Source organism: Impatiens glandulifera, chromosome 4, assembly GCF_907164915.1.
Source record: "Impatiens glandulifera chromosome 4, dImpGla2.1, whole genome shotgun sequence".
Classification (NCBI taxonomy): domain Eukaryota; kingdom Viridiplantae; phylum Streptophyta; class Magnoliopsida; order Ericales; family Balsaminaceae; genus Impatiens; species Impatiens glandulifera.
This window is the reverse complement of record NC_061865.1, coordinates 51,121,255-51,142,929: the sequence shown is the minus strand read 5'-3', so window position 1 is coordinate 51,142,929 and position 21,675 is coordinate 51,121,255. Positions and strand designations below refer to the sequence as shown.

The following is a 21,675-nucleotide window of genomic DNA, read 5'->3' as shown; positions in this document are numbered from 1 at the left end:
CATAATATGAATATAATACCTCAAAACTCTTTCAAAATGATCAAATGAAATACAAGTTAATCAAAATGTAGCTTTTGATAACTTAAATGTAATTTAAGTAAATGAATAAACAGCCAAAACTCATGTTTACCAAGAGTTTGACAACAAAATAATCCATAGGTTTTTCATTTGAAAATTGTCTACAGTGTTCTTCAAATAGTGTCGTTAAGAAAAACAGGATTCTACACTTTAATGCAAAATAAAATGGTACACTACCAAAAAAAAATAATATTGAATAAACAAAATTCTACAAGTTTAAGAAGCCATTTTTCATCGAAATGCAAGCCTCTCCAATCCGTTTAAGTGTTCGCGTTTGCAGGCTCTTTGTTTTTGTGCGATCTTTTTCTTTTATTGCTCCTAGATCTTGCCATGTTTTTATTGTCATCATTCACCTGCATTCGAAAATGTTAAAAATCTAAACATAACTTACTAGTTTAACATTAAGTTTATCCCCTGCAACATCCCAACTCTATGATCTAGTTTTTATTCGATTTTAACTATCCAAACAAAGTTAAAGAAGATTGAATAAAATTAGAAAAAATTATATATCAATTTCAATATCAAATGCAGAAACTGCACCAAGGGTACTCCCCTAGACAATAAAAAAAAGTTTATGAAATTGTAAAAAGCTACAACTTGAAAAAATACAAGTGTTCAACTAAAGGGTGAAAAAGGAAAAAAGCTTACCCTCGGAGGACCAGATTGTGGAGCTTCGTTGATTTTTCTCTTCTTGCATGAAAGAGGATTTGGACCCTGCAAAATGGAAACAAAAGGTTTGGATGCTGCATGATCACTAATAATCATCTCTACAAACAACTGTTCATTGTGATTCTTGAAGTTTGTTTGATGTTGAATTATTTGAGATTACTTCTATATAAACAACCATCACTTCTTCAATCATATCATTCAGATCATCAACCAAAATACTGAACCTTTAATTATTAAGGATATTTTGGTCATTTTACCCAAATAAACTGATTTCATAGACACAAGATCTCTCTTTTTCAAACAAGCTATTGGCAAATTTATTTTTTCACAGCTTACTAGGCTCTTTTGATATCTTGGGCCATGTTCCAAATAAATAGATAGTTCATTTTGATTCTGGATATTTCAAAATCACTTCTAAAATTAACATTATCGATCACTAATTTTATTCAATGTAGAGAAAACAAACTAGAATTACAAATCTAATCACTTAATGTTTATCCATTTAATTAAAGTTATAGCTTAGCTCTGCTTGTTCATTGTTTGAGAAAACATAACCATATCTCCTAATAGAACCATAATCTCTGTCCATGCAATTTTGAGAAGGAAAACTAATTGGCAATGAAAAGAGACAATAGTTCCAGGTCCATTAGCAAGAACAACATACAACTAAATACAAAGAGTAAAGATTAAGAGTAGATAAAAACCTTAGGTTTCTTTCTCTTAAACTGAGCTTTATCCTTCGCTTCTATTCCTTTTCCTCCTTTCACATTCGATAACATTTCAGTCTCAATATTTTGAGGTTCTTCATGTTCATCTAAGTCACTTCCCTTCTCTATTTTCTTTAACATTTTAAATTCTAACTCAGACATGTGTGAACGGTCCTCCTCAGTGAACTTCACAAACTGGCGTTGGGAGGCAGAAGGAGTTTCTAGGAGCAAGGCATTTCGCAAGCCAAATACTACAGGAACTCCAGGTACCTTTAAAAAAAAGTAAGCAAGTCAATCAGACAGGCACCACAAAGGGTAACTGCTCATACAAATAGGGAAAATACCAAAATTGGAGACTCAAATTTAAACAAAGAAGTTCACTTTGCTTCCTAAGCCTTTAAAAATAGCTCAAGTTACTTCACATCGTCATATTTGGTTAACTCCATTAGTGTCTTGATATGCAATTCAAATTAACTAAGTATTGAGATTAAGGAGCTACACTAATTGTGTAAAGACTATTTAAAACTTTGCAGCTTTTGATGTAAATTCAGGAAGCAAAACAAACTTTTATCCGAAATTTAACTTGCTGAAAGGAATTGGTATAATAAGGTGCAAAACCTGCTGGAAATTCTTCCTCAAATCAGCATCTTGAGTGGCAACAAAAAAGTGTTCAGAGTTCTTATCCCCAACAACTTCCATGATGCAAGAAACTGCACTATGCCTCTTCTCATGGTCACATCTATAACAAAATCAAATAATATTATCTGGGGTAGGAATAAGAAATAATTCTTTGATAAAAAACAACCTATGTTCTAAGACAAACTAAGTCAATGTTTCAATCAGGTAGACAGATTCCAGTTCCATTCAAAAAGAATAATTTTTTTTTTATGGGAAAAGAACTAACCTTGCAATCATCAGGTCACGGGCTACCTCAAAAGACTCTGAATATGATTCACCAAGGCTCTTTAGCTCAGCAAGAACACATCTGTAATATGAAAATAAAAGTTAACAAAACAAGATATTTCAATATACTAAAATCCATAAAAATAAAAACAGAATAGTAACCTTGTGGTAAAGACTTTCACATTGGCCCCAAGGACATTAGAAAGGGCAGTACACGCCGGAGTAATACGGTTTACAAGAAGGTGATGCACAAAAGTGCCATCACAAAGAACCTTAAATGGCTCCCGGAATCCAAAACAAGCTTTATAAAACCTCACAATTTTGCGATGACGCTTCTGTTTCTTGAACCTCATTGTGATTGCTTGACGCTAGTGTAGTTTCTGTAAAAGAAGATCGAGGGAAACTCGTTCTCGACTAAAGGAATCACTCACTGAAGCTGCTGCCGACTAGATTGTTACAGCCGAAGATCAGAGATATGAAGAATCGAAACCCTAATCGTCGATCCGATAACAGGATTAGCCCAGACCTGCCCACGCCCTGATTCGGCGGCACGCATAATAGACTTCCAATTAGGGTTTCTCCTAATTCAATTTATCAAATTTTCACTATTTTATCAAATAAAATATTATGATTATGTTATAATAAAAAATAATATATTAAATTAATATATATGGACAAAAAAAATATAAATGTAAATCAAATTTAATTTGATAACAAACATTTAACTGATTATTATTGTAATTTTTGTTAGTTTCAAATACGAGAAGAAATATATAAAATAATTAAAATTTTAATATTTATTTATTTACTTTTAAGTTGTTGTTAACTGTTATATTTTTAAATAATTTAATTGTATTATTAAATTATTAACAATTTTATTTCATAAAAATACATAAAAAAGACCTTTTTCTTGTGGTATTTTTTTTTCTTTTATTTAATACCGAAATTTTATTTAAAATTATTATTATTACAATTTTCACTTTCTCATATTTAAATCACTTAATTAATTAAAATATTAAAAATAATTTTTATTTGTAAAATATATATTAATATCTTCTATTTTTTTTACCAAAAATACTTACATCATTAAAACACCAATACTAAACATTTTTTTAAATAAATCGAATTTATTATGATAAACAAATTCTCATATACATTTATCATCTTAAAATTGTTAATACATTATATTATAAAGTTAGTTTACATCCCAGTCTATCTATATATATATAAAAATAAATAAATAAGTGAATAAAATAATTTTTAAATATCAAATGTCACTGAAGGGATAATGGGTGTTATAATAGTTGTCTTTAATTTTTTTTTTTTTTAAAACAAATGTGTTCAATTCACATTTTAAATGTTTTAAATAAAAATAAAATTATTATTGTGTTAGCTTCCTACATTTAAATAAAAAAATGATTAGAGATAAATTTGAAATATAATATAAACAATGCAATATATTAAATTTAAATTTATTTAAAATTGATTGCGTAAAAGAGATTTGATTCATTTTTTTCTTCTAAGAATTGAAATAGAGAAATAAGAAAAGCATCCAATTGTGGGACATTAGAGAAGGACATTTCACATTCAAAATTGGTTGTCTCATGCTTGTTTTTTTGTACATTAAAATTAAGTCAAATAGTATCCAACAGATGCATATATATCTAATTCTAAAGTCAAATCAATTATTGCTGTTTGATTAATTGTTTGGCAATCAAACAAACCTTTAACCAACTCCTTTGATTAATCACAAATTGTACATTTAATTCAGTGTCTAAACAAAATTGACAGATGAACCGGAACATTATTAAAATTTTATAACTTAAAATTAATTCTGTTGATACATAATATTTATTTTAATTATTAAGTTTTTAATCATTAAACTATAACCTATGTAATTGTTATTTATTTTTAAAGCAAAATTTATGTATACTAATATTGTGTAGCAATAAATTTTATAAACGAATAAAATCAATAGAACCGAATATATCCGATCATCTAATAACCAATAAACCAAAATCAACCAGCAACGTCATTAAGTAAACCTGTGGTTTCCATGAAAGCCTACACATCTTGTGAACATATGTTTACCCTCAGGTCTTGTTCGGTGGTGGTGGTGAGTTATTTAAATAACTTAGATAAGGTCGAAATAGGGTTTAGAGGCTTGGGGTTAAATTTCGGGTATGCTTGAAATGGTCTTGGTCTCTTGGATGATACAAAATTGGTTGAAAATTTGTTAGTAGCATTTTTTTTTCTTTCTAGTCCAATTCATGAATATATATATTCATTGGTGTCGTCGTCACAAAGGTTGAATAAGGTGAAGAAATCGTCATCATGGTTCATATGTAGTGTAAGGAGGTTGCGTAGAAACATTTTTTTTTAATTTAAATATTATTTTATTTAATACGTGACAAATTAATTTTATAATAAAAATCTCAATAGAAAAAATATAAAAAATTCATTTGTTTGAAACTAAATTTTTAATAACTAAATTTGTCATAATTCATCCTCGATTAACCTAATTCAAAATTTAAGTATGAATAAACTCGTGTTAGTAAATTAGAAATGAGAGAAAAAAAAATCAAATTTGATATATTATACTTTGTTATTATGATTTAGTTAAAAAAAATATTATTATGAGGTTCTCATTTTGGTCATTGATTACTTCTTTCCAACGCATCACGCATATATTTGTCTGACATTTTGAACCATCCTTTATTTATTTCCTAATCAATCAATGGAGTTATATAATCAACTTTCTTGAAAAAATATAAATAAAAAATTACTTTCTTTCCCATACATGGACTTGTCAACATGTTAAAAGAAATTCCTTGGAGTTTGTTTGATGTTGTTTTTCTTATTTTATTCAAAATTTAACTATACTATCTTATTTTTTTTAATCAACTATAAAATTATTTTAAATAAGAAAATTCATTACGATAATTTAACTAATTAAAAATCTAAGTAACATGATAAAAACACCATCAAATAGTCAATATCAAACAAGCTCCAAATTAATAGAACCTTCTACATTCATGACGTATTCACAACCAAAATAATAGTCTTTCTCTCGGCTCCACATAAATTAGAAAGGACAACCAAATAAATGTTGAATTTGAAATGTCTTTGAACTTGTTTGGATTGGGGTTATTTAACCTATAAAAATAATTATTGATAATTTTAAGAAAGTGATTATTATTTATGGTAAAATGATTTAAAATATATTAATATATATAAATAAAATAAAAAAATAATAATTTAAAATAAAAAATATTTTAATTTTTTTTGTTAATAAATATAATATAATAAATAAAAAAAAGAAAAAAAATAGTATCAGATTGATTTAAATTATTTAAATAACTCAAATCCATAAAACTATCTTAGGAATTTAAAAACTATATATTTAAGTTTATCAAATATTATTTCATGAGTGTCTTTGATTGGAATTAGAAGTTGGGTTTTGCGTAATAATTATAGTTATCTTGCGAAATAAGTTAAAGCAAAAAATTATAATTATACACATTTTGCATTTAAAAATAATTTTCTTTCTATCTCTTTTCTCTAAAAGCTGAATTCAATCCAATCTTGTCACAAAATAATTAACTTTACTAAATAAACTGTCTGTATAAACTGAATAAATAATCGATTATATCATTTAATTCATTAACTAAAATATTATTTTTTTAAAATTTTTTTATTATATATTAATATGTATTTTTATAAAATAAAATAAAATAAAATTCAGTTGGCTAAAATTTCAATCAATCAAAATAGTTTTAGATATAATTTTTGTTTGACTATTTTTTTTTTTTTTTAAATTGAATGATTATTCAACTATTTAAATATATGAGATAATATATTGAATTAATAAAATAAATAATGAGATAAAGGAAATAAAAAGAGAGAAATGTTGAATTTTGGATACAAATTCCAATTATCCTATCTCTTTATCTTTTTATCAATCAAAATATTATTTATTTATTTTATTAAATAAATAATTTTCATTAAATACTAATATCTTTAAGTTTTAATCAATAACCCAATTTTTCATAATCTTATACAAATCAAAATTTTTTAGGTCAACCTAAGTGAATTATTTAAATCCCTCAAATATGAACAAAGCTTATATGATAAGGAAGTTCCATATAGCTTCCTGGCCTTACAAAATTGAAATAGTCAATTAGGGTTGAATTGAAATATTGTCCCATACCATGGTAATGACAGCTCTATATAAATATTCAAGGTCATTGTATTTTCATTCCTCAACAATAATATTCATATTTCATTATCTCTATATCTTAATCACATAAATCTCATGGCTTCCAATTCCCTATTCTTCTTCGTTACATTCCTATTCAGCACATTTCTTCTTTCCAATGCACAACTCACTCCCACTTTCTACGACGCCACTTGTCCAGATGCGCTCGCAGTCATTAAAACTTTGATTCAACAAGCCGTGGCCAATGAGACCCGTATGGCTGCTTCCCTCATTCGCCTTCATTTTCACGACTGTTTTGTTCAGGTAAAAATGTCGATAACTTATATAATTAACTTGTTTTATTTGATTCTAAAAATATTTTTTCGTAACTAAACTTTTGGGCTTTATATAGGGATGCGACGCTTCCATCTTGCTAGACGAATTAGCTACTCCCACGAGCGAAAGGACCGCGTTGCAAAATAATAATTCGGCTAGAGGATACGAGGTTATTGATGCTATTAAGGCTGAGGTGGAAAGAATTTGTCCAGGAATTGTTTCTTGCGCAGATATTTTGGCAGTAGCAGCACGTGATGCATCTGTTGAGGCATGAATTTTTAGTTTAAATTTGATCGTTTAAGCCGTTCAAAATGACAAGAGTCGTACACTTTAACTCGTTAGGACAGTTCAAAGTGACAAGAGTGATCCCCTCTTCTAGCCTAGTGGCAACAAGAGGTGGATATCTCCCAGGCCTCCATGAGGTCCTGGGTTCGAGCCCGTCAGGCGGCAAGTTCTGCGCCTGGTTAATTGGTTAAGTATGTTTGCGGGCTATGTACTTAACCCGCGGGGATTAGTCGCACTCCATAGGAGTAGCGGAACCCAGCGTTCTCAAAAAAAAAAAAAAAAAAAAAAAAAAAAAAAAAAAAAAAAGTGACAAGAGTGTTCTTAAAATTAAAATAGGGACATGACTTTGAAAGATTGTGTTAGCTCTCTAAAATGAAAATTTTAACACTCTCCAAAAACATTTTTTAATAAATTCCGCATTTTCTCATTTTGTATAGATTTTTTCACTAAAATCAAACCTAAATGTTTAATTTTGATATAGGCTAATGGTCCGACATGGACAGTCCAACTTGGGAGAAGAGATTCTACGACAGCAAACCGAACAGAAGCTGAAGCCAACTTACCCCGGTTCACAAGCACCCTTGACGAACACATTGCCAATTTTGACGGAAAGGGTCTCAACGTGAGGGACTTGGTAGCCTTATCAGGTCTATTTCTTTCTTTTTCAAACCTGATCTCATCTAAATCGACATACGAGACACCAGCTGTTTTCAAATAAATTTATTGGAAGTTTCTAATCTAGATCAAATCCAATCCCTCCACAGGTTCTCACACAATTGGACAGGCACAGTGTGTAACCTTCCGTGGAAGAATATACGACAACAACAGCGACATCGAAGCTGGTTTCAGAAGCACCCGTCAAGGGAATTGCCCAAACACTACCGACGGTGAAGGCAACGGAAATCTTGCACCTCTCGATTTGGTGACACCAGACTTATTCGACAACAACTACTTCGTAAACCTAATCGAAAAGAAGGGTCTTCTTCAATCTGATCAGATACTTTTTAGCGGGCAACAAACCGACAGTATTGTCACCGAGTATAGTAACAACCCTGAGACTTTTAGGGTTGATTTTGCCAATGCTATGGTGAAAATGGGTGATATTCGTCCTCTTCTTGGAGATGCAGGAATCATAAGGAGTGTTTGCAGCACTCTTGAAATGAATCCTCAAGATATGTAATTTTACAATCATTACCCTAAGTTTGATCATTTCTTTATTTTGTAAGTGTGGCAAATCAATAATAAATTATAAATGATATTTGTATTACTTAATTATATCAAATCAAAGATCCAACATTTATGCTTAATCTCAATAAGAAGCTTATTGATTCAATAATTAAATAACTATAAAGATAATCTATCAAGAAATACATACCAGGAAGAAATGGTCAAAAAGCCATGGATGATCTGGTTTGGTCTGGTTCAATCTCAGTTATCTTCACCAGTGCCGAAAAGCTTCATCTTGGACAATGAAGATGGCAAGTAACCCTACTTTGCAAACTCCTCTCTTGCCTATTTGTTCTTATCTAGCAAACTAAAGATCATCCCTTTGCAGAAATAAGGTCGAAAATCCTTCGGATCCTCCATGGATAGACCATCATAGCTCTTCAGTGCCTTATCCACGTTTTTCTGCAGGAAATGTATCTGTGCCATTATAAACCTAACATCCCTAACTTCTTTCTGCTTCTTCTCAACCTCTGCAATATTCAATGCCTCATCCAGCCTTCTTAAAACAGCATCTCCCTCTCCTAATCGGTCCATCAGCAGGGCATTCTCAAAGAGAGCTTCAAAGGATAGAGGATTTACCTTAAGAATTGAATGCGAGAGGTATGAGGTTCGATTCCCATCATATCCAATTTTTGTTATGCACTCACTTTACGGAAGATCTAATGTAGAAATAATGCTTTGGAGTACCTAGGCGAAAAGTTCAATCAGTTTATCAATTAGAAGAAATGGTTCGTCATAAAATCGTCCGACAGACAACGCAACAAAATGGCTTGGTGGAGTGAATGAACAAAACGCTACTTGAGTGTGTCCGGTGTATATTGTTTGAGGTCGGTCTACCAAAGCAGTTAACACTTTGACTTATTTTATCAATTGTTGTCCATCAACGACATTGGAATGCAAGACACCGGAAGAAGTTTGGAATGCAACTCCTCCAAAACTCGATAACTTGAAGGTATTTGAGTGTGTGTCTTACATGTACCAACAAGATGGAAACCTTGATTTGTGGGCAAAGAAGTATATCTTTGTTGGATACTCTAAGGAGTAAATAGTTAGAAACTATTTTACAAAGATGTGGAGACGGCCAAGTGTATAATTAGCCATGACATGGTCTTTAGGGAAACCGAGTCCTATTATGGAGCAACACAGTCAGTCGAAAATGGCGAACTCGCTAAAGAGAAGACCAAATTTGAAGTGGAGTTTCTAAGAGGAATTACTAAAGAATCGGTAGACACAGGGGAGGCTAGTGAAGAGGAGGAAGGTATGGATCCGGAAGAGAACCTTATCTCCTACTAGTTAGTGTGAGATCGAGACTATAGGACAATCTGAGCTCCAGAGAGATTTGGCTACTCTGATTTGACGGCCTTTGCATTCCTTGTGGGAAATGAGGTACAAGATTCCGAGTCGAGATCATTTAGATAAGCGATAGAGAGAAAAGAGAGAACTAAATGGAAGCGTGATATGGTAGAGGAGATGACATCGAATGACAAAAATGAGACGTAAGAATTGGTGGACAAACTGAAGAATCAGTGGGTGGTTGGTTCAAAGTGGGTGTTCAAGTAAAAATAAGGTGTAGAGGGTAGTAACAAGATAAGGTTTAAGGCAAGATTGATATCTAAGTGATTCACACAACGCGAATGGGTCAATTTTAACGAGATCTACTCCCCGGTAGTGAAGTACGCATTCATTCATGTGTTGCTCGCTCTAGTGAGTCAGTTTAACTTGGAGCTCAAGCAAATGGATGTGAAGAAGTCATTTCTTTATGGGTACTTGGAGGAGAAGATCTTCATGATGCAACCCGAGGGGTTCGTCAAACCTGGTGATGAAGGCGAGGTATGTCTCCTTAAACGCTCTTTTTATGGTTTGAAACAATCTCCATGACAGTGGTGTTTTCTCTTTGATGAGTTCATGGTTCATAAAGATTTTGTGAGAAGCAATTTTGATACTTGTGTTTATGTCAATTGGGTTGATGGTTGTGGGGTCATCCTATTATTATACGTGGATGATATATTTATCACATTGGGAAACAAGGAAGAGGTTCGCAAGGTCAAAAGTTTGCTAAGGAGTGAGTTTGAGATGAAAGATATAGGACCGCCAAAGAAAATTTTAGGGATGGTAATTGAGCAGGATTGGGAGAAAAGCTCCATGTTCGTGTCTCAAAGCGACTACATTTGAAAAGTGGTCGCCAAATTTGGGATGTCTGATGCTAAGGTGGTTTAAACGCCATTAACTACTCATTTCAAGATTTACTCAAAGATATCACCGAATACCGAGGAGGAAAATGTGAGTGTGGTGAAAAACTATCACCCTAAGAATGAAAACGAAATAATAGCAACCGTAGTGGAATACAAAACAATAGCGTAAAATTAAGAAAGTACGAAAATTACGACACAAGAATCTTACACAGGTTTAGACCAACAATGTCCTACGTCATATTTTTGGAGAATCAATTCAATAGAGTTATAATAGGGATTAAAAACTCTAACTCTCTTTATTTGTTCTAGGTTTTTAGTCCCGCTCTCTTCTCGTTTACAATGTATATATAGACTTTTAGAATTCATAATTAGGGTAAAGATCATGTGATATCTTTGATATTTCAACCATGATATGATCTCGTAGCGATTTAGTTGACATTTCCATAATAACACGACTTGATTGATCACCATTATGTGATGCATTTTTTAATACAACAAATAATCGCACATATCTTCCTTCCTCCTTTTGTACCTAACATTGAGGCACACCAAATTGGGCCTCAAAACCCTTGGCCCAATTTTATAAATTCTCCACCTTGCATCTATGTTTATTGTCGAACGAATGAGCATCATCACCAAGAACACCCTAGAACTTATCCTCCCACTTCTCCGATTACGTTTCAACATTTGTGATGTGAATCAAGTTGCAATATTTCTGAAACTTTATTCCCGTCACCACCTTTATGGCTATATCTACGAGATTCTCATATATGTGAACCTTCTCCACAACTAGCGTTTCACTAGCTATGACATCTCTACAATAAAGCAAGCCTTACACGAGAGTTGTTTTACTGCAGCTCTAAAGTAAAGCAAGCCTTACACAATAGCAATTGTACATCGCTCTCATGTGATAATTTCACAATGTTTCACATCAATAATCCAGTTGTTCCTACTCATCCTTTGTGACATGTTTGTTAATATTTTTTTCTCTTCATGGAGTCTCCCATAGCTGATTTGCTGTCCACCTACAAAATACGATGATTGTGAAGTGTATCTAATGCGTCATATGGAGACGGTTAGAATAAGTTAAAAGAAGAAAAAGTAATAATTAATTAAGATTAAATGCATTAATTAATTAAAATGAACTTAGGCGAATAATACTAAGTTTAATCAATACGATATAGTTTTGATAATGAATTCATAAGTGAATAAAGCTAAGTTGTGTAGATGTCTATGTACAGGTACAGCTCAAGAAGCATGAGCAGACGCATTGCTTCAGCAGCAGTCTAAAGAAGCGCGAGCAGACGCCTTGCTTCAGCAGTAGTCTGAAGAAGTGCGAGCAGACGCCTTGCTTCAGTGGTCGTCTGAAAAAGAGCTCTACTTATCTGCATAGCTCATCAGCATAGTGGACAACATCATTCGTTATAAGCAGACTTCCTAGTCATCTTTTTACAACTGCCATCAAGTGCTCAACCATTAGAAAGTCGACATGTATCTACGTATCAAATTCGACCATTGCCTACATCTTAACATCAAAGTACAACGTCGAATCCCTAGATTTATGAACGGCGGACCCCTGTATTTTTGGTACGGCGGATTCCCAAATTTCTGGATTTGAGGTACAATGAATCTTTCCCGGTCATTTTACAATCCAAGTATCAGAGTCGACCGTTGCTACACTTCACTATAAAAGAGCTTTAAAGTACAACGTTGATCTCTCATGTTCACGGGCTCACACAAGTTCTAGAAGTTCTGAAAGTTCTTCATTCTCTAACTCTCTCTCTCTAATTGTAAAAGCATACATTGTATAAACTGAGAGTATATTCATTGTTGTAAGTTGAACAGAAAGTTGTCTGTTCAACAGAGTGAGTGCTAGGAGTTCAGAACAGGCAATTGTTAAGTCCTGAGTTCTGACTGGGTTTGTATAGGAGCTATATAAACCGAAGTTTTCTAGTGGAATCCTTCTAGAAACAGAAAAGGGTGACGTATGAGTTTTATCTCCGAACATTCATAAAACTCTCATGTTATTTACTTTCTGCATCTTAACATCTTGTATCCGTAGTTTCAAATCTAGCAAGCATTTCCGCACTTGAAATCTTTTAAGAGAGTTTGCGACGATTTATGAAGAATACAAACATATTTTAATCTCTAATAGGATTAAAATCGAATTGAAAGTCAAGTTTTGTACAAAAATATTCAACCCTTCTTCTATTATTGTAGTCGATCCTAACATAGACCTGAAGGAATTGTGTCCTTTAATTTAATGTGCAATGACTAAACTTGGATAAGACAAATTAACAGATATAATTTAATCCAATTATTTTAGGAGTCGTAGTGCTTTGCTAGAAGCCAACTACGATTAATGGGGTTAAACCTATAACTATTATAATCGGGTCCTATGAGGTCACACACTTAGAGTTGACCGACTAGATAAACGAGAAAAATGGAATTTTATTTAATACAAAAGGATTCACTTATTTGCAAGAAAACGGAAGGGAATAGAGAGAGAATTGTTCCTCTTTTAAAACGGCTTTTGTTATATTACGGTGAGAACTCCAAGAGGAAGAAATCATCTTTTAATCTAGCAATTGGATTGCTTCCCCTTTGTCTTTTTCGTCCTAGCAGTCGAAAGCAAAGAGATCTAGTCGGGCTCGTGTGGACCAAGTAGAGGAGCAACACGTGGGGCTCTCGATTATTCATTACTACCAGATCTGATCCGGTTCACGCATCAAAGGTATATTTCTATAAACTATATATCATGATTCTATCAATTATGCATGATCATATGATTAGATGTTTAGATTAGATCTATAAATTATTCCGCTGCGAACATCTAATTAACCAATAGTGGTATCAGAGCGCAAGGTTACATATATTGAAAGGATCAATAAATTAACTGTTAATTTTGATGCGGATCTATATCGATGATATAATTTTACATAGATTAAGATGCAAAACTATCTTTAAGAAAATAAAAGAAATATTTATTTTAATTGGATTATATAAATATTTGGATCAAATAAATATGATATATTTGTTTTCTAAAAGTTAGGAAATCCCACTTATTAAAGATTAATATTTTTTTAGTATGGCCCAGAAATACGATCTGAGCATCGTTATGTTTTCTTATAACACGATCTACGTATCGTTATGTATTTTGTAATTTATTTTGATAATTAGATTATTATAAATAATTATGTAATACAAATAAGAACCATGAAGTTCAAGGATGGAGATCCATGAAGGGTGCAAGCATGGAGACCAAAGAAATTTAGTTCTTTATATATATTTTTTTTGCATCTTAGGGGCCATACTAGGATCACAATTTTCAATGCATTGTTTTTATTTATAATAATTTTCACTAATAAATAAAAGACAATCAGAACTTAAGTTCCTAAAGAAAATTGGGGCAATGCCTTTCCGTGTCATGACCCATGAAGTTTATGGTTTTGGTTGGATAGGTTTCGCAAAAGTGAGGGTGTCTTTCCTCAACCTTAGGCTACTGAGGATGAATCTATACGGGGATTCATAAGCCTTGATTCGGTTGTACCCAACAAGAGACCAAAAGGCAAAGTTTTGGATCTTGAGGCATGGGGATGAATCCTACATTGGATGTGGATCATCAACTAAGAATTATAAGAAGTTATAATTAGTAATTGTTACTTACCTTGAACACACAAGACCTAAGGCAGTGCAAAAGTACGTTGGGGATTGTCTGTAATGGGATCTTGGAATCATTTTATTCATAAGGGACTATAAAAACTTGAATAAAATGTGCATTCACTTATTTTAAATTGTTCAATTATAAGTATTTTGCAAATTTCAAAACATAAACTGATTTGTATGTCATTTATATTCTGTAGAATATGTCGAACGATAATTTAAAATTCTCTTTGCGCTCAATTGTTGAGAAAAACAAGCTCAATGAAACAAACTTCCTTGATTGGGAAAGGAATCTGAGAATTATTCTCAGGTCTGAGGGACGTGAGGACGTCCTAACTACCCCTATTCCTACTGTGACCGGAACCTCATTAGATGAGCAGAAGGCAACATCAACTCGGGTGAAAAATGAAGCATTACCTGTTACTTGCCTCATGCTAGCTGCAATGGAGCCTGAAGTGCAAAAGAGGTTTTTGCATTCTGATGCTTATACTATCATAACTGAACTGAAAACACTATTATTGATGACAAAAAGAAGGAAGTTCTAAATATCAACAATGGGAAGAGGTTTAAGAAGGTGGCTAAGAAAAAGAACAATAACCAAGGGAAAGGCAAGCAAGTTGCCAAACCCAAGGGTGGTGAGAAGTCAAAGATGGCTGCTGATCATGATTGTTTTTATTGCAAGGCCAAGGGACACTGGAAAAGAAATTGTCCCAAGTACCTAGAAGACAAGAAGAACGGGACTGTGAGTTCCACTTCAGATATTTATGTTATTGAGATTATGAAAACCGATGTTCTCACATTAAATAATGGTCCTACTTGGGTATTAGATACTGCATGTGGTGCTCACATTATTTCATATGTGCAGGGACTTAGAAATAAAAGACAAGTGAAGAAAGGAGAGATAGACCTGCGCGTTGGAAATGGAGCAAGTGTTGCTGCACTTACCGTAGGATATTTAAGTCTATCTTTACCTTCTAGTTTAATATTAGAACTAAATAATTGTTATTATGTTCCTTGCATTACTAAGAACCTTGTTTCGGTTGCTGTATTACATTCTGAAGGTTTTGAATTTAGCATTAAAAATGGAAATATTTATGTTTTTAAGAATGATATTTTCTATGCGACTGCTCCAATGAGTAATGGACTCTTTGTATTGGATCTCAAATCAGAATTGTATAACATAAATAACAAAGGACAAAAATTAAATAGTTTGAGTGAGGCCTACCTATGGCATTGTCGATTGGGTCACATTAGTGTGAATCACATGAAGAAGATCCACAAAGATGGGCTTCTAAAAGACATGGATTTTGAATCCATTGACACATGTGAATCATGTCTGATGGGCAAGATGACAAGGTCACCTTTCAAAGGAACGTTTGAAAGGACTACTGAACTACTGGGCGTAATACATACTGATGTATGTGGTCCGATGAGCACTGAAGCTAGAGGTGGCTATAGATACTTCATCACATTTACTGATGACATGAGTATGTATGGGTATATTACCTTATGTCACATAAATCAGAGTCCTTTGAAAAGTTCAAGGAATTTCAAAACGAATTAGAGACTCAAAGTGGCAAGAAAATAAAAGCACTTCGATCTGATCGTGGTGGTGAGTACTTGAGCCACGAATTTGATCATCATTTGAAAAACTATGGGATAGTCACACAGTTGTCTACCCCAGGAACACCTCAGCTAAATGATGCGTCTGAAAGGAGAAACAAGACTTTGTTAGACTTGGTCCGATCAATGATGAGTTTTGTTAATCTTTCGGTATCCTTCTGGGGATATGCCCTCACTACCGCTGTACTTACACTAAATAGGACTCCTTCAAGAACTGTAAACAAAACTCCATATGAGATATGGACTGGAAAGGTTCCAAAGTTGTATTTTTCTGAAAATATGGGGATGTGAAGCTTATGTAAAGCGTTTACAAACAGAGAAGCTTGCCCCAAAATCAGATAAATGCTTTTTTATAGGGTATCCAAAAGGAAGTTTTGGATATTACTTCTACAATCCAACTCAGCAAAAGGTGTTTGTTGCAAGGGATAGTGTCTTTTTGGAAAGAGAGTTCATTTCCAACAAGTCAAGTGGGAGAAATATTCATCTTGAAACAGTTCAAGATGATGAAGAGCAACAAACTCAACAACAAAAGGACATGGATGATGTCGATGCAAAGATGATTACTTTTGAAGGCTCAAGGCCTCAGAACATCCAAGAACCAGAACAAGAGGATCTACAAACAATTGTAGATCATGTTCCGGATTTAGTTGTTGAACAAGTTGAACCCACTCGTAGATCGGAAAGGCCAAGGGTACAACCAAGATGTTATGATGATTTCATCTTAAATGTAAGCCTTGATGTTCTTATGCTAGAACATAGTGAGCCTTCGGCCTATAAGCAAGCAATGACGGGTCCAGAATCCAATAAATGACTTGACGCCATGAGGTCTAAAATGAATTCGATGTTTGAAAATTAAGTATGGGACTTGATAGATTTGCCAGATGGGGTAAAATCCATAGGAAGCAAATGGATTTTCAAACTAAAAAATGACAAGGATGGAAATGCATCTGTTTACAAGGCAAGACTAGTTGCCAAAAGTTTTAGACAAATTCATGGTATAGACTATGACGAGACATTTTCACCAGTTGTCATGATTAGATCCATTAGGATAATCCTAGCTATTGCTGCATGTTATGACTATGAGATATGGCAAATGGATGTCAAAACCGCTTTTCTAAATGGTTTTTTGAAAAAGGATGTGTACATGACACAACCTGAAGGTTTTGAAGATCCAAATCATGCTGGGAAGGTATGCAAGCTTAAGAAGTCCATTTATGGACTTAAGCAAGCATCCAGGAGTTGGAACTTTCGATTTGATGAAAAGATCAAAGAGTTTGAATTCATTAGATGCAAAGAGGATCCTTGTGTTTACAAGAAGTTTAGTGGGAGTAAGGCAGCCTTCTTAGTCTTGTATGTAGATGACATACTACTTATTGGGAATGACATTCCGATGCTAGAGTCCGTAAAAGAATGGCTGAAGAAATGTTTCTCAATGAAAGACTTAGGAAAGGCCGAGTAGATACTTGAAATTAAGATTTATAGAGATAGATCTAAGAGGCTTCTTGGATTAAGTCAAGGAACTTATATTGATAAGATTCTTAATAGATTCAAGATGAAAGATTCCAAGAAGGGATTTTTACCCATTCAACAAGGTGTATATCTTAGCAAGACGTAGTATCCTAAAACACCTGCTGAGCTTGAGAAGATGAACAAGATCCCATATGCTTCTGCTATAGAATCTATCATGTATGCCATGGTATGTACACGTCCAGATGTTGCATATGCTTTGAGCATGTGTAGTAGATACCAATCAAGTCCTGGAGAAGCACACTGGAGTGCAACTAAGAATATCCTGAAGTACTTAAGAAGAACAAATGATGATTTCTTAGTATACGGGGGAGATGAAAAATTGATCGTACAAGGCTATACTGATGCAAGCTTTCAAACTGACCGAGATGGCTTTGAGTCTCAATCGGGTTATGTCTTTATCCTTAACGGAGGAGCTGTGAGCTGGAAGAGCTCCAAGCAAGGTACTATAGTAGATTCTACAACAGAGGCTGAGTACATTACTGCTAGTGAAGTAGCAAAGGAGGCCGTTTGGATGAGGAAGTTCCTAGATGAACTCAGTGTTGTTCCTAGCATTTCAATGCCTATCGACATCTATTGTGACAACAATGGTGCCATAGCTCAGGCAAAGGAACCGAGTTCGAGCTCCAAATCCAGACACGTTATGAGAAAGTATCACCTTATTCGACACATCATCACTATGGGTGATATTAGGATGTGTAAGATGCATACTGATGACAACATTGCAGATCCATTAACCAAACCTATGCCTAGGCCCAAGCATGAGAGTCACACTAGGGCTAAGGGTCTCAAACACATTGGAGAATGGCTTTGAGTTTGATTTTGTATTACATTATGTATTTATGAGTGTTAGACACCAGTTTTATGTTTGACTTGATGATTTTATGATATATGTTATTTCATCCTTATTTATATTGTTTTTATCGATATTGAATAATATGTCCAAATAATTCATTATTAACAAATGGAATCACCTTAAGTGTTATGGTGAATGAAACCCCATTAAGTGAAATGAAGTTTTGAATTATTAAAAGTCTATAGTTTGAAATCATCAAATGGACATAGATGATTTTATAAGTTACTATATTGTAAGTTGACTGATAGCGTCAGGTTTCATGGGCTATAAGGACATGGAGATGTCTAGTCAATTACATATATGTGTATGGATGATACATGTAAGACTAACCCACCTTAAGACTCTCCAAAAGAGATTGTAGAGTTTTAAGTTAAACCATGTTTAGTAGATTCCTCAGACATGAGTATGTTGTGGCCTCACTTGATGATTGGTATTTCTTTGACACTGTTAAACGCTTTCCGTAAAAGGGAGTTATAAAGGCAGTAGTTGGGATTACTAAAAATTGAGTGGGAGCCATAGTCATACAAGAATGGAGAAGTCCTCCTACTTCATGTATAATGTGATACATTGAACAGGAATGGTGTCTCGGCCACTTAAAGAGCGAGAACTGAAAATGCATGGCCATGCTCAGATGGATTAATATGAATCATCCGTTTAATTGACAGTTCAAACTCAGAGTTCAAAAAACATATTTGATAGAAAGGTATGAATGTTACCATATCATCAAATAAGACATTAAGAGACAAAGGTATCTTATATTGCACACTTATTTAAGGACAAGTGGGAGATTAAAGGAATTGTGTCCTTTAATTTAATGTGCAATGACTAAACTTGGATAGGACAAATTAACAGATATAATTTAATCCGATTATTTTAGGAGTCGTAGTGCTTTGCTAGAAGCCAACTACGATTAATGGGGTTAAACCTATAACTATTATAATCGGGTCCTATGAGGTCACACACTTAGTGTTGAACGACTAGATAAACGAGAAAAATAGAATTTTATTTAATACAAAAGGATTCACTTATTTGCAAGAAAATGGAAGGGAATAGAGAGAGAATTGTTCCTATTTTAAAACGGCTTTTGCTATATTACGGTGAGAACTCCAAGAGGAAGAAATCATCTTTTAATCTAGCAATTGGATTGCTTCCCCTTTGTCTTTTTCATCCTAGCAGTCGAAAGTAAAGAGATCTAGTCGGGTTCGTGTGGACCAAGTAGAGGAGCAACACGTGGGGCTCTCGATTATTCATTACTACCAGATCTGATCTGATTCACGTATCAAAGGTATATTTCTATAAACTATATATCATGATTCTATCAATTATGCATGATCATATGATTAGATGTTTAGATTAGATCTATAAATTATTTCGCTGCGAACATCTAATTAACCAACAAGACATATATGAACTATAATGTCATATAAACTATATTGTAATGACATTTAAACTAAATTGTAATTTCTTATAAACCTAAGTGTAGTATTTACAACCATTTATAAATATCTAAATATATTACGACATACAATATGTTCATACTGTTAGAAATTAAATTAATAATAATAATAATTAAGGAATCTTTTTGTTATTCAAGAGTCTCTTGGATTGTCCAAGCCTCTTGATCTTATCTCTAGTAATGAGACTTTTCATTTCTCTTAGTTAATGTCTAAGTTATGTTTTTATTTTATATAAGGATGTAATGATGTTCTTATTTCAACAAGTTCAATAGACAGAATCTCATTCCAGTTTATTTTTCATTCTCTAAATTTTCTATTCACTTTTTAATATATTTCTTCACGGTTCGATCATCGAAGTCCTGATTGTGACTTCGTTACATGGTATCAGAGCTTTGGTAATATTGGTGAAGAAGGTATCGTTGTTATTCAATATGGAAAGTGGTGGTTGTGTAGCTAGACTCGGTTTGGAGTTGTTAAACTAGTCAAACTACCGGATATGGAAAACCTGTATGGAATCTTACTTGGTTGGGGAAGATTTGTGGGACATCATCGTAGACGATGATGATGTAGCCCATGAGGATGTTGCTAAAAATGCGGAATTATCGAAGAAGCGGAAGAGACTTAATGCAAAGGCAGAATTTGTGTTGAAGAGATCAATCTCCCACAATCTGTTCGAACACATCATTGGCTGTGGATCTGCTCGTGAGATCTGGGAAACGCTTGATCGTCTTTTCAACAAGAAGAAAGAGGCTCGTCTCTAGATGCTTGAAAATGAGTTGGCAGCCGCAAAGCAAATCGAATCTGTCTCGGAGTTCTTTCTTAAGGTAAAGAACATATGCTCAAAAATTTCTTTATTGAACCCAGATGAAAAAATCTCAGAGGCTCGAACAAAGAGACATATTATTCGAGGACTTCGACCTGAATATACACCATTCATCACCTCGATTCAAGGTTGGGCTCAACAACTTTCACTCGAGGAGTTTGAAAATATCTTGTCATCTCAAGAGTCGTTGGCCGCACAAATGGCTGGAACGAGTATAAAGGAGGAGTCGAACAATGCGTTGTTCGTAAAGAAATTGAGCTGGAAAAAGAGAAAGTTGAAGAAGGAAGAAACAGATCATGATTCTTCAAATATTCCTAAAAAGTCCCTTAAGTGTTTCAGGTGCAGCAAGACTGGACACTTTAAGAGAGATTGTCGAGTAAATTTGAATGGAAATTTTGTTAGTTCAAATCTCGGAGAAAAGTCTAACCAACGTGTTGAGGAGGACTGGGACAAGGCTTTTCATGTCGATGTGACGACTTCAAAGGAAAAGAAAACAGAGGCGTCTCATGGTAAACAGGAAATTGATCAAAGATGGATCGTCGATTTAGGGTGCGGACATCACGTTACTGGAGATGATTTCGTGTTCTCGTCGAGTCGAGTTCATAATGGAAGCGGTGGCATTATCACGGCAGATAACTCGGTTCACGAAGTTAAAAAGGAAGGATTGAGTGTCATTGATAACGACAAAGGAGAATCTATTACTTTGAGGAATGTCTACCATGTTCTAGGAATCCGAAAGAATCTCTCTCGGTTGCAAATGTTGTAGACGCTAGAAATCTGGTGTTGTTCGGTCCACATGATGTGAAGTTCTTAAGGAACGTGAAAGAAATCAAGGCGGATATGGTTCATACTGGAACTCGAATAAATGATCTCTTTATCCTTTCAGCTTCAAATTCGTACATAGAAAAAGTGAGCGACAAAAGCACATCTTTTCTATGGCATGCAAGGCTTGGGCATGTCAATATGACTAAGCTCAGTGTTATGTCTCGAAATAAACTTGTCGAAGGTCTACCTGAAGATCTAAGAATTGAGGAGGGTAGTGTGTGAGAAGGATGTCAATATGGGAAGGCTCATTGACTTCCATTCGACAACTCTATATTGAGAAGTAAGGGTCCTTTGGATCGAGTTCAT

At 33.8% G+C, this 21,675-nt stretch overlaps 3 protein-coding genes across 3 annotated transcripts in view; 1 reads left to right on the top strand and 2 right to left on the bottom strand.

Annotated features, from left to right (window-relative positions):
• Positions 1–294: 294 nt before the first annotated feature.
• LOC124936311 (rRNA-processing protein UTP23 homolog) lies at positions 295–2,933 on the bottom strand. Its single transcript, XM_047476799.1, has 6 exons — positions 2,520–2,933; positions 2,359–2,439; positions 2,073–2,193; positions 1,452–1,724; positions 727–792; positions 295–431 (listed from the first exon to the last, which is right to left on the bottom strand). The coding sequence occupies exons 1-6, from the start codon at positions 2,708–2,710 to the stop codon at positions 339–341; spliced, it is 825 nt and encodes a 274-aa protein (XP_047332755.1). The 5' UTR covers positions 2,711–2,933; the 3' UTR covers positions 295–338.
• A 3,700-nt stretch (positions 2,934–6,633) lies between these two features.
• Positions 6,634–8,400, top strand: LOC124936584 (lignin-forming anionic peroxidase-like). The gene is made up of 4 exons (XM_047477096.1): positions 6,634–6,879; positions 6,968–7,159; positions 7,658–7,823; positions 7,941–8,400. Exons 1-4 carry the CDS (start codon positions 6,673–6,675, stop codon positions 8,354–8,356), a joined length of 981 nt encoding a protein of 326 aa, XP_047333052.1. The 5' UTR covers positions 6,634–6,672; the 3' UTR covers positions 8,357–8,400.
• Positions 8,401–8,525: 125 nt separating this feature from the next.
• Positions 8,526–21,675, bottom strand: part of LOC124936582 (protein SLOW GREEN 1, chloroplastic) — a 26,771-nt gene continuing 13,621 nt past the window's right edge. The window contains exon 2 of the mRNA XM_047477094.1: positions 8,526–8,982. Within this exon, the coding sequence (XP_047333050.1) occupies positions 8,689–8,982 (294 nt within the window). The 3' untranslated portion in view covers positions 8,526–8,688. The remainder of the gene's footprint in view (positions 8,983–21,675) is intronic.

Bases quoted from the DNA above. Each gene is read 5' to 3' on its own strand.
- LOC124936311 (XM_047476799.1), bottom strand. From the start codon at position 2,710: ATGAGGTTCAAGAAACAGAAGCGTCATCGCAAAATTGTGAGGTTTTAT. The intron at 1,725-2,072 runs GTTTTGCACCTT...TTTTTTTTAAAG, and splicing joins TGAGGAAGAATTTCCAGCAG to GTACCTGGAGTTCCTGTAGT. The intron at 432-726 runs GTAAGCTTTTTT...TTTCGAATGCAG, and splicing joins CACAATCTGGTCCTCCGAGG to GTGAATGATGACAATAAAAA.
- LOC124936584 (XM_047477096.1), top strand. From the start codon at position 6,673: ATGGCTTCCAATTCCCTATTCTTCTTCGTTACATTCCTATTCAGCACA. The intron at 6,880-6,967 runs GTAAAAATGTCG...GGCTTTATATAG, and splicing joins TTCACGACTGTTTTGTTCAG to GGATGCGACGCTTCCATCTT. The intron at 7,160-7,657 runs GCATGAATTTTT...ATTTTGATATAG, and splicing joins CACGTGATGCATCTGTTGAG to GCTAATGGTCCGACATGGAC.